The sequence below is a fragment of the Somniosus microcephalus genome, chromosome 2 (genome assembly GCF_052327205.1).
Source record: "Somniosus microcephalus isolate GS21.2 chromosome 2, FLI_Smic_1.0, whole genome shotgun sequence".
NCBI classification, from domain to species: domain Eukaryota; kingdom Metazoa; phylum Chordata; class Chondrichthyes; order Squaliformes; family Somniosidae; genus Somniosus; species Somniosus microcephalus.
In genome coordinates, this window is record NC_140988.1 from 136,854,313 (window position 1) to 136,870,264 (window position 15,952).

At 44.5% G+C, this 15,952-nt stretch overlaps 1 protein-coding gene across 3 annotated transcripts in view; it reads left to right on the forward strand.

Moving 5' to 3' along the window:
- The window catches only part of LOC147122971 (ubiquitin carboxyl-terminal hydrolase 53-like), a 154,128-nt gene extending 146,822 nt beyond the window's left edge, over positions 1–7,306 (forward strand). Inside the window, exons 9-10 of one of the 3 annotated variants that reach the window (XM_085962864.1) lie at positions 3,054–3,216; positions 6,003–7,299. In XM_085962864.1, coding sequence (XP_085818990.1) covers positions 3,054–3,216; positions 6,003–6,181 — 342 coding nt within the window. In that variant the 3' untranslated portion in view covers positions 6,182–7,299. Of the gene's footprint in view, positions 1–3,053; positions 3,217–6,002 lie in introns of all 3 variants that reach the window. The other 2 variants (XM_085962884.1, XM_085962874.1) reach the window with 2 other exon arrangements.
- Positions 7,307–15,952: the final 8,646 nt, after the last annotated feature.

Sequence of the window (15,952 nt, forward strand, 5' to 3'; positions counted from 1 at the left end):
AAATTGATGGGCATGAAAAGATCAGTTGGTCCCTCAAGCCTGCCCCAAAAGTCTTTAAGGTTATGAAAAGGTAGGGTATGCTTGGTGAAGATTTTTCCACTTGTGGGGGAGACCATAAGTATGATAGTTACTTAAGTCTAAGGGAATTTAAAAAAAAAAAAAAAAAAAAATTGTTCCTGGGATATGGGCATCGCTGGCAAAGCCAGCATTTATTGTCCATCCCTAATTGCCCTTGAGAAGGTGGTGGTGAGCCGCCTGCTTGAACTGCTGTAGTCCTTGTGGTGAAGGTACTCCCACAGTGCTGTTAGGGAGGGAGTTCCAGGATTTTGGCCAGCGACGATGAAGGAATGGTGATATATTTCCAAGTCAGGATGGTGGGGAACTTGGAGGCGGTGGTGTTCCCAGGTGCCTGCTGCCCTTGTCTTTCTAGGTGGTAGAGGTCGTGAGTTTGGGAGGTGCTGCCGAAGACGCCTTGGCGAGTTGCTGCAGTGCATCTTGTAGATGGTACACATTGCAGCCACAGTGTGCCGGTGGTGGATGGGGTGCCAATCAAGCCGGCTGCTTTGTCCTGGATAGTGTCAAGCTTCTTGAGTGTTGTTGGAGCTGCACTCATCCAGGCAAGTGGAGAGTATTCCATCAAACTCCTGACTTGTAGTTGGTGGAAAGGCTTTGGGGAGTCAGGAGGTGAGACACTCGCTGCAGAATACCCAGCCTCTGACCTGCTCTTGTAGCCACAGTATTTGGCTGGTTCAGTTAAGTTTCTGGTCAATGGTGCCCCCCCAGGATGTTGATGGTGGGGGATTCAGCGATGGCAATGCTGTTGAATGTCAAGGGGCGGTGGTTAGACTCTTGCTTGTTGGAGATAGTCATTGCCTGGCACTTGTGTGGCGCAAATGTTACTTGCCACTATCAGCCCAAGCCTGAATGTCATCCAGGTCTTACTGCATTCGGGCATGGACTGCTTCATTATCTGAGGAGTTGCGAATGGAACTGAATACTGTGCAATCATCAGCGAACATCCCCACTACTGACCTTATGACCTTACCCAGAGAGTGGTTGGAATGTGGAACTCGCTACCACAAGGAGTAGCTGAGTTGAATAGCATAGATGTGTTTAAAGGGAAGCTGGATAAACACATGAGGGAGAAAGGAATAGAAGGTTAAGCTGATAGGGTGAGATGAAGAGTGGTGGAAGAATGTTGTGTGAAGCATAAATGCCAGCGTGGACCATTTGGGCCAAATGGCCTGTTTCTGTGCTGTACATTCTATATAATTCTGTGTAAAAAGAACTGCTATTTTGGAGCCTTGTAAATTCATGTTTTTTGAAAATGTTGTATTTATACATTCAGAGAAACTAGAAACTGTTCACTGGGTCTTGCACACTTACTTCAGCAATTCTGTAGCATATCCTCTTACTGACTGAGCAGTGCAGTGTAATATCAGCTAATATTCATTAAAAGCATGACCATTTGAGAAGTGCACTCAAAATGTACAAGCAGTGCAACCTTGATTGTTATGCTTTTATTATTTTCTGCAAGAATGTGAAACACCAATGGGTGTCAGAAATTCCAACTTGTTTTTAAGCACAGTCCTCACAGTGGCAGAAAGACCTGGTGCAGATGCTGATTCCATTACTGCATCTGCTGGCTCATGCCTTTCCCACACACCATTTTAACTCCAGCAGTTTTAATGTGCTCATATGCCAAAGTTGGAAATGCACAATTGCCTAGAAATTCGATGGTGCAGTGCCTGTTTTTCTTGCACAAAACAGGTACCTAAACATCCAATATGGCGCATGCTTACTACTTGCCCAGCTAGCCATATTGGATCGGGCTACTCTGTAGGCGTTCAGTGCGCATGCCAGAACTATTTAAATTGCTGACTAAAATATTTTAAAAGGGTCCTACGCTGCTTCTCGCACCCATTTGGATATTAGGCTGACCCAGCGCCTGACATCACGTGATAAACTTGCCCAGCAACTCGTGACACTAATAGGCAGGAAGGGCCCTTCAGCGGTACTATTTAAAGGGCTACCCACTACATACAGGTTATTTGCTGGTTTGTTATTTGAGATTCATGGTTAACTTCTGAGCAAACTAACTACAAGTAATAGGGTATAGTAGATTATTTCATATCTTAATATTTTAATATTTGTCTCTGAGCAATGCACTGGGTATTACCTACTTTCATAACTTTCTTACCTGGTTTAGTTAACCAAATCAACACATGTTTCACATCCAATTGCATTCTTTTCTGCTGTAATCGTTACTAATAAAAATTTCTAATTGTGCTTTTTTAAACCACTAAAAGAAAAATGAGTTACTTTAAGAAAAAATACAGTTTATTGATTTGTGAACAAACCAAAGTACAGTATCTCCCACCTTCACTTGGTGTGCCTTTTTGAAACTGATGATAGCTGCTACTGCATTATCTTGACCTTCCCCTCCCTCCCCACCCCCCTCGCCAACACTGTGATCAATATCCAACACAATAGCTTACTGTTGATGATTGGTCCTGACCACAGATTACCTAAGTGTGTTGGGACTGGTAGCACTTGGTGGGTCTTTACACACAAAATATTTTTTGAAATTAAATAAATAAAAGCTAAAACTAAATTAAAATTAAGACACACAAACCATTCTTGTATACGAACTGTGCCACAGTTTTAAATATCATAGTTTGATCTCCTAAATTCATTCAATCTTTTCTTGAGATTGATAAAAGTTCAGTTGCTTAACTCTACAGAATTTTTTTTACTACTGCTTATCAATGCTGTGATATCAAAGTAGTGCCCAGAAAATCCAGTGGAAAAAGATGACAACTCAACTTTAGCAATTTGCATAAGATTCTAAAGAATTTAGGAAGTAAGAAAACTATTAACAAAAATTGCAAAAACACAGGGGGGGCAAAAGAATTACGTATTAGTTATAATTTCACTTTATTCATTTACTCTTCACCTAAAGGCTATGTTCTATAATTACATCTGTCGTATATCCTTTAATCCATCTGATTTATATAGCTGTTGAATTCAAAAAACTTATGCTCATCTGATAGGTTGGATCAAAGTGGAAAGATGTGGTCTCCAAGTGTATTCGAGGTCACTTCCAACCCCTGCTGTTGTTTTATGCTAATCCCTATGGTATACCGGTCAATATAGAGGATGCACCCAGACACTTCTTTCAGTCTGCTCACTGTAAAATGGATGGAGAGGATTCAGGTGAGTTTTGCACCTCTAGGTTCGAATCCGGCCTCGGGTGACTGTCTGTGTGGAGTTTGCACATTCTCCTCGTGTTTGCGTGGGTTTCCTCCGGGTGCTCCGGTTTCCTCCCACAGTCCAAAGATGTGCGGGTTAGGTTGATTGGCTATGATAAATTGACCCTTAGTGTTAGGGGGATTAAATACGTGGGGTTACGGGGATAGGGTGGGATATGTGTTGGAGTAGGGGTTACGGGGATCGGGTGGGATATGTGTCGGTGCAGGCTCGATGGGCCGAAATGGCCTCTATCTGCACTGTGGGGTTTCTGTGATTCTGTGAAATAAAAAGACTCCATAAATTACTTTCGTTTCTAAATGTTTGTTTTCATAGGTATGTCAAGCATTGTAACTTTTCTGATTCTATTTGAAATTCATCAAAGTTTATCTATCCTTCATTTTATATTGCAACAAATCTGTAAACATGTTCACCATTGAGGAAATGTTTTTTATTCAGTTTGCATACTGTGCATCAATTGTAAAGAAAAGTATGGAGTAACTTCGAAAATATAGTAATGTTGAAATGCTACCAGTAGCTATTTCTTTCTTTATATTTGTTGTACGAAATGTCAACTTGACTCCGTGATAGCACTCTCACCTCTAAGTTAAGGGGTCATAGGTCCACACCAGAACTTGAGCACCTAATCTAAGCTGATACTTTAGTGCAGTCCCTACAAAGTGCTGCATTGTTGGAGGCGCTATCTTTCTTTAAACCAAAGCCATTTCAGGTTGATGCAAAAGATCCAGTGCAACTTTTCTGAAGAAGAGTAGACAGTTTTCCCCAGTTTCCTGGCCAACATTTAAACATCAACCAAAACAGATTAACTGGGCATTCATCTCATTGCTCTTGTTGGTACATGTGGAGGTTAAACAATTAAGGAAAGGATGTTGGATTACTTGCAATAGATATTCTCTTCCTCATTCTTTGAAAGGAGCTCAATTTCCAACCTACCCCTTCATTCTTGACTTGGTGTTGCTTGGAAGAACAAAGTTGGTTGAAGAACAAAGAATTGGAGGCTCAGAATTGGACCTTGTTTACAACAGGGGAGGAAATTCACTTGGCAAAAAGAAGTTATTGGGGTTGATTTTTCACTGCCTTTGCCTGGCATTAACGGGCAGTAACAACCTCAAAATGGGGTCAGAGGCCTTACCACACCATTAACACAGGCAATGCAGCCGGCTTCATTTTGAAAGGGGTCTACCACTGGGGACCCAAAGCAGCTGCCTGTTTCAGACGATAGGCCCCTTTTAATATGGAAATCAGGGTTCTACTGCATAAATAGGGCCCCAAATTGCCATTTTTGGTCGGAGCCTGCACGATCTGCCAGTCGGTCGTACAAAAGTCAAAATCAAACCTGTTGTGTTTTTTTCTAGTAGATCTTCATTTAGAGTCATAGGGCTGGATTTTGTCAATGGGGAGCTTTTGGAGGCAGGACTCCCACTTGTCAGGTCCCGTCTCCATCGACTTGTGGCCAACCCATGCTATTTTCCCTTGATTGACCTTGTTAGCAGACCAATTAAGGGAAAGCTGGTTACAGGTGACGTCAGCGAGTGACGTTTCATCTGTCGAGCTTTTGACAGATGTAATGTCGGTGTTTGAGAGCTCTGTGAAGCTGTCAAACACTGACGATCTGTCCTCCAAGTTCAGTCCTGTCACTCAGGCTGAGTTAGAGAGCTCTCCTGAGCAGAAAGCAGAAGGCTGCAGCTTTTGACAGTTTAGTGGCCATTCTGCTTTCTGTGCCGGTGAGCTGAGGGACTCCCGAGATCTGAAGGAAGAAGTAAAGGTAAGTAAAATGTATTAAAACACTACACACGCCTCACACACTTGCCTCTGCACACATGCACCCATCACTCACCTGAACACCAGACATCTCGGCCCCTCTGACCCCTGCAGACTGATGGCCCGCCTCGACGACCCTGGCTAGGTTCGGAGCCGTCGGAAAGCACACACTTCAGGGCTCAAAATGAGGATTCTCAAAAAAAAAAAACTGCCTGTTAATTACCAGTTAATTGGCACTAATCCCCTTCCTGCCTCGGAGACGGGACGGGTACCCGTCTTCTGGGAAGATGGCACGGAGGAGGGTTGGGGCGGGATGGGTACCCGCCCCCAGATTCTGCCATTTTCCTGGCAGTCCTGCCTCCCCAGGGCTGGTAAAATCGCTCCCCTAGAGCCATAACAGCACAGAAGGAGGCCATTCGGCCCATTGAGTCTGTGCCGGCTCTCTGTAGAGCAATCCAGTCAGTCCCATTCCCCCGCTCTATCCCCGTAGCCTTGCAAGTTTATTTCCCTCAAGTGTCTATCCAGTCACCCCTTGAAAACATTGAGTGTCTCCGCTTCCACCACTTCCGTTGGCAGCGAGTTCCAGGTCATCACCACTCGTTGCGTAAAAAAGTTTTTCCTCACATACCCCCTGTATCCCTTGCCCAAAGCCTTAAATCTGTGTCCCCTAGTCCTTGTACCATCAGCTAATGGGTACAACGTTTTCCTGTCTAGCCTATCCAAATCCGTCATAATCTTGTACTCTATCAAATCACCCCTCAACCTCCTTTGCTCTAATGAAAACAAATATAACTTCTCCAACCTGTCCTTGTAGTTAAGTTTCCCCCATCCCTGGAACCTTTCTGGTAAACTTAGTGCTCAGTGATGTTTCTATCAGCAGGGCTATTTTTCCTGTGATGTGTTTGTGTCTTGTTTGATGGCTGACTTGATTCCTGCACATCTAAATGTTCTCTGCATATTTTATGTAACAGAAAAAGACATGCAAATTTCTGCTGCTAGAATGGCTGACTACGAGAGGGAAAATGGAACTGAAGGACATTCATCAAAAACCAATGGCCCAAATGTGCCTCAGAAACAACCATCTAATGCTAAAGGAGGTTTCCAGAGAGGTTATATTCAAGATAGTAGAGGTCGAGGACCAAGTAAGTAATTGATTATCTTGTGGCACTGTTCATTTTAAGGCTTTGAAAATATATTAATAATAGGCAGGGCTCCTGGAGTTCTGCAGCACCTCAAAACTAATTTTTTCAGCATCCCCACCAAATTCTGCAACATGAAGGTGTAGATTCTATAGCAAGTCTGTCTGATATTTGGAGACTGGTAACTAAACTGGTGGCTTTTCTTCAGGAAAATTGTGCATTTTTAAATGCAGTTTACCAATCTAAGCCTTAAATGTTGGTTAGCTGTTTATAGTAATAGTTGACAACTCAACATTTAGGAGTCTCATCTGACTTTTAAACTCCCCAGGTGTGACTGCTAGGTGGTAAATGGCTGTGATTTGTTTAGTGGCTGATGAATAACTAGTATACCAATGGTGCCTGTTGACCTGTTGATACCAATCTACTAATCCCTATTGATTTTCAGTTTGTTAATCTCTATGTATTTTACACTTTTATGGTTGTCTGCTGATTTGGGCTCTGTCTCTGTGGATTTTTTGATTTGCTGCCAATAGATGTTACTAATGCCCTTATTTACATAGTATGCTAGCTACCACTAGGGATTGTTAAAACATAAGTCTCTCTTTGTATGTTTAGCAATAGATACATTACCAATTCTCTCTTCGCTCTGGCAATTTATTAAACTTGAAAAGCATTTATTGAACTTCTATCAGATGCCTGTGCTCAAAATTGATTTCTTTCCAAATTAGAAACCTTGCTAATTTACACTAATTTGTCAGCACATACGAACAATGAGGAAAGGTAAAGACCCTCTGGCCCATCGAGCCTGTCCCACACAATTGCAATACCTTGTGTATCACAACATATACACTCCACCCCACCCAAAACCATGTGATCTAGAAGAGGCAAAAAAAGTTTAAAAACCCAGGCCAATTTGGGGGGAAAAATCTGGGAAATTCCTCTCCAACCCATCTAGGTGATCAAAACTAGTCCAGGAGATCACTCTGGTTCTGAATTCCCTGCAGAACCTACTTTCTGTAAGAGGTGATCTCCGCCCCAGCTAGAAACAAATCCAACTCCGTACAGGTACACTATCCCTTATCCGAAAGCCTTGGGACCAGCTGAGTTTCGGTTTTCAGAATTTTTCGGATTTCAGAAGGTATTATTATAAGACCGGGAATTTTGTATTTAATATAAATTGTAAAATTTCAGGCTACCTCTTGCGACTGTTCCGGGGGGGGTCGGGGGCGGTGGGGGGGGGGGGGGTCGGGGGGGAGAAAAGAATATCGGACGGGCCGTGGTTCGGGTCAGGTCGGGAGAAAAGAATATCGGATGGGCTGCGGTTCGGGTCGGGTCTGGAGAAAAGAATATCGGTCGGGGTGGCGGGGGGAGAAAAGAATATCGGACGGGCCACGGTTCGGTTCGGTTCGGGTCGGGGGGGAGAAAAGAATATCGGACGGGCCGCTGTATTGTTGGGTTCACCATCCCGGTACCTCCTTCACACTGCCCGGCTCGGCCTGCAATCTCCTACCCAGGAGGGAACTCTGTGACCCTCTGCCCTGCTCAGCGTAAGTCGTGCGCCACTCTGGTCATGTCGTGCGCACGACTTACGCTGAACAAAAAAACTTTCGGTTTTTAGAGGTTTTTGGTTTTCGGAAGTTCGGATAAAGGATAGTCTACCTGTAATTTAAAAGAGCTGAATGATTTTTCCCTTAAATTTGACGAGCAATTTTGTTTTATCAAATTCTTGATATAAAATTCTTTATCATAATGAAAGAGAAAATCTTAATTATCCTTGAGGCCAGAAAACAGTGGTACTGAATTTACATAGTTTTACCTAGAAATTACAATATAGAAAAAAGCCCTTGGAGCCAACCAGTCTTGTGTTGGTGTTCATCCTGCACATCAACAGTATTCCTAATTTCATGTGCCTGCTATATTCCCATATCCCTTTACTCCCTTTAACTTCAACCACTTATCTGACCTATTCTTAAATGCTAACATGGTCACTGCTTCAATTACTAACTTTGGTAGTGCATTCCAGTCTCAACCCTCTTTTTAAAAAAAAAAAAAAGCTTTTCCTGCTCTCTGTCCTAACTCTCGCATTTAATCTTGTACCTTTGTCCCCTTGTACTGGACCCCTGAACCACTATTATTTTATTCTCTTATGTCCCATGCTTTCATAATTTTAAACACTTGTATGAAATCACCCTGTAATCATCTCTGTTCTAGTGAAAGCAGCCCCAAGTTTTTTTTAATGTGTTGCCTCCTATCAGGCAGCATCGAGTGAATCTACACTGTAGTCACTCTCTTTTGCTTCAATGGCCTGTAATTTGGGGTCAGTGGTGAAGCAAAGGCGTTCACCGCTGGTCCCGAAGTAAGCTTCCCACGAAGATCTCAATCTCTGTGGCAGGAAGTTTGGCTTTTCCGACATTCAGTTGAGATCTGTAAGTTAATAGGGAACCCTTCATGCGAGCTGCTGTGACGTCAACAATCTGTCTAAGCAGCCAATCACAATGTAAAATTCTCAGACAGGGAGCCAGGAAGTGAATAAGCTCCTTTTATTTGGACTAAAAGAGCAAAACAAAGATTCGGCCTCTCACATGGGAAAAAGGTAAACCTGAAATAAATATGAACAAACTTTAAAAAAAAAAAAAAAAAAAGTTGTAATCTGTAATGGATAAATTGGACATGGCAGAAAATTAAAATTAGTTTTTCAGGGTCATAACGTATGCGGTTAAAGGCCCAATTACACCTAATCCAAAAGGGTCTAACTTTTGTTTAATGGGGTATTTGGCTTTTCCGCGATAATATGGTTGTGGAGGTTGAAGGTCAATCATCACAGCCCCATTGCAGGAGTTCCTCAGGGCAGTGTCCTAGGCTCAACCATCTTCAGCTGCTTCATCAATGACCTTCCCTCCAACATAAGGTCAGAAATGGGGATGTTTGCTGATTGCACAGTGTTCAGTGCCATTCACAACTCCTCAGATAATGAAGCAGTCCATGCCCACATGCAACAAGACCTGGACGACGTTCAGGCTTGGGCTGATGAGTGGCAGGTAACATTCGTGCCACAGAAGTGCCAGGCAATGACTATCTCCAACAAGCGAGAGTCTAACCACCGCCCCTTGACATTCAACAGCATCAGCATTACCATCGCCAATTCCCCCACCATCAACATCCTGGGGATCACCATTGACCAGAAACTTAACTGGACCAGCCACATAAATACAGTGGCAACAAGAGCAGGTCAGAGGCTGGGTATTCTGCAGCGAGTGTCTCACCTCCTGACTCCCCAAAGCCTTTCCACCATTTACAAGGCACAAGTAAGGAGTGTGATGGAATACCCTCCACTTGCCTGGATGAGTGCAGCTCCAACAACACTCAAGAAGCTCAACAACATCCAGGGCAAAGCAGCCGGTTTGATTGGCACCCCATCCACCACCCTAAACATTCACTGCCTCCACCACTGGCGGACCATGGCTGCAGTGTGTACCATCTACAAGATGCACTGCAGCAACTTACCAATGCTGCTTCGGCAGCACCTCCCAAACCCGTGACCTCTTCCACCTAGAAGGACAAAGGCAGCAGGCGCATGGGAACACCACCACCTCCAAGTTCCTCTCCATGTCGCACACCATCCTGACTTAGAAGAATGTCGCCGATCCTTCATCGTCACTGGGTCAAAGTCCTGGAACTCCCTACCTAATAGCACTGTGGGAGTACCTTCACTACATGGACTGCAGCGGTTCAAGAAGGCAGCTCACCATCACCTTCTCAAGGGCAACTAGGGATGGGCAATAAATGCTGGCCTTGCCAGCGACACCCACAAACCCATAAACAAATAAAAAAAATCGCTGTTAAAGTTTTCGTCAGTTTCACTGATTTCCCTGATTACACTGATTGCCGGCTATGGGTAGAGGGGTGGGCACAGCACAGCCAATGTCGGAGCAGTGAATAACTGACCACAACTTCAGGCTTTCCGATTAGAATGCGCATGTGCTAAATCACAGAATCACAGAACCCCACAGTGCAGATAGAGGCCATTTCGGCCCATCGAGTCTGCACCGACACATATCCCACCCTATCCCCGTAACCCCACGTCCCCTAACACTAAGGGTCAATTTATCATAGCCAAATCAACCTAACCCGCACATCTTTGGACTGTGGGAGGAAACCGGAGCACACCCACGCAGACACAGGGAGAATGTGCAAACTCCACACAGACAGTCGCCCGAGGCCGGATTTGAACCCGGGTCCCTGGCGCTGTGAGGCAACAGTGCTAACCACTATGCCACCTGAATCCTGAAGTTGCGGTGAGTTTCAATGATTTAGATAAGTGGCTAGAGGGAGTAGTGTTCAAATATGTAGACAACACTAAAATAGGGAGGTATAGTAAATAATTAAGAACCAAAAGGGATATTGCTAAGTGGTGGACTAGTCAGAAAAGTGGCCGATGAAATGCAATATCAGTAAATATGAGGTGGTACATTCGTTCACTGTTATTACCCACCGCAAATTCCAGGTCAATATCTTTCGAGTATAAGGTTTTATAGAGATTCACTACCTTTTGCCATAAATCCCAGTACAGGAAACTTTCGATTAACCGGCCCCTAAATAACCGGCAATGTCAGTTAACCGGCAAAATTCAGGAGCCGGTTTCAGGTAACTTTTATAACTTTTATTACTTGCACAGCAACAAATGGAGGCAGGCAAGGCTAAGCTGCAGAGATGCTTGCAACTTGTGGACGTTGTTCTGAAGCTGGGTTTGTTGCTTTATATGGAGCTCTAAGGTCCGTATCTTTTACTATAGCGTTCGGTTATCCGGAATTGTTGCTGAACCGGCACCACGTCAGTCCCGTCCGTGCTGGATACCAGAAAGTTTCCTGTATTCCATTAGTTTTTTTATGGCCTTCTCCATTCGAAGTACTGCATTTAACGTCTTGTGAACCTGAACCCCAAATCTTTCTCCTCTTCTACATTACCCAGCTTTCCCCCATTACATAGATAGATACATAGAAGATAGGAGCAGGAGTAGGCCATTCGGCCCTTCGTGCCTGCTCCGCCATTCGATGAGATCATGGCTGATCCTTTAATTCAGTATCCCGTCCCCGCCTTCTCTCCGTAACCCTTAACCCCTTTTGCCCGTAGAAATATATCTAATTCCCTCTTAAATATATTTAATGAGCTGGCGTACACTGCCCTCTGTGGCAATGAGTTCCACAGGTTCACCACTCTCTGAGTGAAGAAATTCCCCCTCATCTCTGTCCTAAATGGTTTAGCCCTTATCCTTAAATTATGTCCTCTAGTTCTGTTCTCACCCGCCAAGGGAAACATTCCTTCTGCATCCAGTCTGTCTAGACCTGTCAGAATTTTATACACTTCTATGAGGTCCCCTCTCAATCTTCTGAACTCCAGTGTGTACATCCCTAAACTACATAGTCTCTCCTCATAGGTCATTCCCGCCATTCCTGGTATCAGCCTGGTGAATCGCCGCTGCACCCCCTCCATGGCAAGAACATCCTTCCTCAGATGAGGCGACCAAAACTGTACACAGTACTCGAGGTGTGGTCTCACCAGTGCCCTGTACAGCTGCAGCAAGGTATCCCTGTTCCTGTATTCTAACCCTTTTGCTATGAAGGCCAGCATACCGTTTGCCTTCTTGACCGCCTGTTGCACCTGCATGCTCGCCTTCAGTGACTGGTGTACAAGAACACCCAGGTCTCTCTGTACTTCCCCCTCTCCCAATCTATTGCCATTTAAATAATAATTTGCCCTCCCGTTCCTGCACCCAAGGTGGATAACTTCGCACTTGTCCACATTATAGTGCATCTGCCATTTATCCGCCCAATCGCCCAGTCTGTCCAAATCGCTCTGGAGCTTCCTGGTCTCTTCCTCTGAGCCCACCCCCCCTCCTAGTTTAGTGTCGTCTGCAAATTTGGAAATGCTGCATCCGACTCCCTGATCCAGGTCATTAATGTAAATTGTGAACAGCTGGGGGCCCAGGACAGATCCCTGTGGTACCCCACTTGTTACTGCCTGCCATTCAGAAAATGAGCCGTTTATTCCAACTCTCTGTTTTCTATCTGACAGCCAGTTCCCTATCCACGCCAAAACTTTCCCCTTTATCCCATGAGCCTCAATTTTCCATGCTAATCTTTTATGTGGGACCTTATCGAAGGCCTTTTGGAAGTCCAGGTACACCACATCTACTGGCTCTCCCCCATCTATTCTACCAGTTACTCCCTCAAAAAATTCCAATAGATTAGTCAAGCACGATTTACCCTTTGTAAATCCATGTTGACTCTGTCCTATCCTGTCCCCATTTGCTAAGTGCTCCGCTATTTCATCCTTAATGATGGACTCCAGCATTTTGCCCACAACTGATGTAAGGCTTACAGGTCTGTAATTACCTGCTTTTTCCCTACCCCCCTTTTTGAATAGTGGGGTAACGTTAGCTACCCTCCAATCCATCGGCACTGTTCCCGAGTCTAATGAATTCTGAAAAATCATCCTTAGTGCATCCGCTATCTCTAGGGCCACCTCCTTCAGTACCCTAGGATGCATGTTATCAGGCCCTGGGGATTTGTCCACCTTCAATCCCTTTAGCTTCCTTAACACCATATCCTTAGAGATATTGATTTGCGTCAGTTCCTCCTTTGCCAATGTCCCTATTTTTCCCGATATCCCAGGGAGGTTTTTTGTGTCTTCCTTCGTAAAGACTGACCCAAAGTATGCATTTAGTTGATCTGCCATTTCCTTATTTCCCATTATATATTCCCCCGTATCTGACTGCAATGGACCAACTTTGGTTTTCACCAGTCTTTTCCTTTTGATATACTTATAAAAGCTTTTGGAGTTAGTTTTTATATTTTCCGCCAGCTTGTTTTCGTAAGCTATTTTGCCCCTCTTGATTATGCCCTTTGCCCTCCTTTGCTCTATCTTAAACTGTTCCCAATCTTCCGCTCTGGCGCTTTTTTTGGCTATTTTATACGCCCTATCTTTGGATTTTATGCTGTCTCTAATTTCCCCTGTTATCCACGGTTGAGTCACCTTTTTAGATTTCCTTTTATGCCAGATTGGTATAAACAATTTTTGCAATTTTGTCATTCTATCTTTAAATGTTTGCCATTGTTTATCTACCTCCAGTCCTCCCAGGAACGTTGTCCAATCAGACCTACTCAGTTCCCGTCTCATGGCATCATAATTCCCCTTGTTTAAATTCAGGACCTTAGTCTCTGAGTCAATTTCTTCGCTCTCCATTTCGAGTGAGAAATCGATCATGTTATGATCGCTCTGACCCAAGGGTCCCCGTACAACAAGATTACTGATTAGTCCCTTCTCATTGCACAGTACCCAGTCCAATATAGCCTGTTCCCGAGTTGGTTCCTCGACATATTGATCCAGATAACCATCCCTCAAACACTCAAGGAATTCCTCCTCCTCATTATTTTTACTGATTAGGCTAGTCCAATCTATATGTAAGTTAAAGTCACCTATGATGACAGCTGTGCTCTTATTGCACGCTTCTCTAATTTCCCTCGTGATGCCCTCCCTAACCTCTATTTTACTATTTGGAGGCCTATATACCACTCCTATTAATGTTTTTCGCCCCTCGCTATTTCTTAGCTCCACCCATATAGATTCTGTATTAACTGAGTTAATATCCTTCCTTTCAATTGCATTTATCCCCTCTTTTACTAGCAATGCTACCCCTCCTCCCTTTCTTTTTTGTCGATCCTTCCTAAATACTGAATACCCCTGTATGTTAAGCTCCCAGCCCTGCTCACCCTGCAACCATGTTTCCGTAATCCCAATTAGGTCATAATTATTAACCTCTATTTCCACAGCTAATTCATCTACATTCAAATTATAATTACAGTACTCTTTTTAATCAAAATGTACCACCTCATATTTACTGATAGCATTTCATCTGTCACTTTTTTGCCCACTCTACCACTTAGCAATATCCCTTTGCAGCTCCCTTTTGGTTCTTAATTATTTACTATACCTCCCTATTTTAGTATTGTCTACATATTTGAGCACTACTCCCTGTAGCCCCTTATCTAAATCATTGATGAACACAGTGAATGCGAGTTCAATTAGGTAGAATAAAAAAGAGATCAAGTAAGTTTTGTGTCTGATTTTTCTCAAATAAAGTATAAGTTTTTATTTCAAGTTGACTCTTGAAAGGTTACCTTCCCCCACCCAACCATACTTCCTTCTGTGTCCGCCCCTAGAAAAAAAACTCTCCCAATTCTCACAACTGCACTTACGAAATCCCAACTGTCCAGCCTTTGGCCCTCCATTCACCACGACATTTCTGCAGCTACTGATCTGCTCAACCACACGCTCACCACCACCTTTGATGCCCTAGTCCCTATTAAAACCATTATTCTCTCTCACCCTGGCTGTTCCCCCTGGTACGGCCCACATCTTCGCTCCCTCAAGTCCAAGGACCACAGACTTGAACGGATATGGCAGACAACTGGTTCAGCTATTCACCGCCAGATCTGGCTGGAACACACAAAGCATTATCAGGTCCTTCTCTTGTCTGCCAAAACTGCTCACTATTCCAGGATCATTCTGTAATGCAAAGATAACCCCTGGCTACTATTTTCTACTGCTAACTGTCTTCTTAAACCCCTCTCCCCTGTCTCCTTCACACTCGCCTCCAACAACAAGTGTGAGGAGCTCATGGACTTCTTTGTCTCTAAGATTGAGACCATCCGATCAACTGCCTCTGCCACTTCTCTTCCTTCCCCTAGCCCACTGATCCAAACTTCCTCTAAAGTTCCCCCCTGCCCTAGCCCTGAACTCTCATCTTTCTCCAGTTTCTCTCCGATCTCCCCTCTTGACCGCTCCATGCTCATCTTGTCCATGAGACCCACTTCCTGCTCCCTCGACCCTATTCCCACTAAACTGCTGACCACCCAACTTCCTTTTCTGGCTCCCATGTTAGCTGACATTGTTAACAGTGTTCCCTCCTCAGCTGCAGTCCCCCTCTCCCTCAAATCGGCCGTCATCACCCCGCTCCTCAAAAAAACAATCCTTGGCCCCTCCCCTCCGTCCTTGCAAACTACTGCCCCATCTCCAACCTCCCTTTCCTCTCCAAAGTCCTTGAATGTGTTGTCTCCTCCCAAATCCGTGCTCATCTTTCCCAGAACTCCATGTTTCAATCCTTCCAATCCGGTTTCCACCCCTGCCACAGTACCGAAACGGCTCTCGTCAAAGTCACAAAGGTAAACTATCCCTCCTCATCCTTCTCGACCTGTCTGTAACTTTTTACACAGTTGACCACTCCATCCTGCTCCAACGCCTCTCCACCATCGTCCAGCTAGGTGGGACTGCACTCGCCTGGTTCCATTCTTATTCATCTAATCATACCCAGAAAATCACCTGAAATGGCTTCTCTTCCCACTCCTGTATCGTTACCTCTGGGGTCCCCCAAGGATCTATCCTTGGCCTCCTCCTATTTCTCATCTATATGCTGCCCCTTGGCAACATCATCGGAAAACACTGCGTCACCTGACGACACGCAGCTCTACCTCGCTACCACTTCTCTCGACCCCTCCACGGTCTCTAAATTGACACACTGCTTGTCTGCCATCCAGTACTGGATGAGCAGATATTTTCTGCAGTTAATTATTGGGAAGACCGAAACCACTGTCTTCGGGCCCCGCCACAAACTCCGTTCCCTAGCCACCGACTCCATCCCTCTCCCTAACATCTGTCTGAGGCTGAACCACACTGTTCGCAACCTCGGTGTTATATTTGACCCTGAAATGAGCTTCCGATCACAT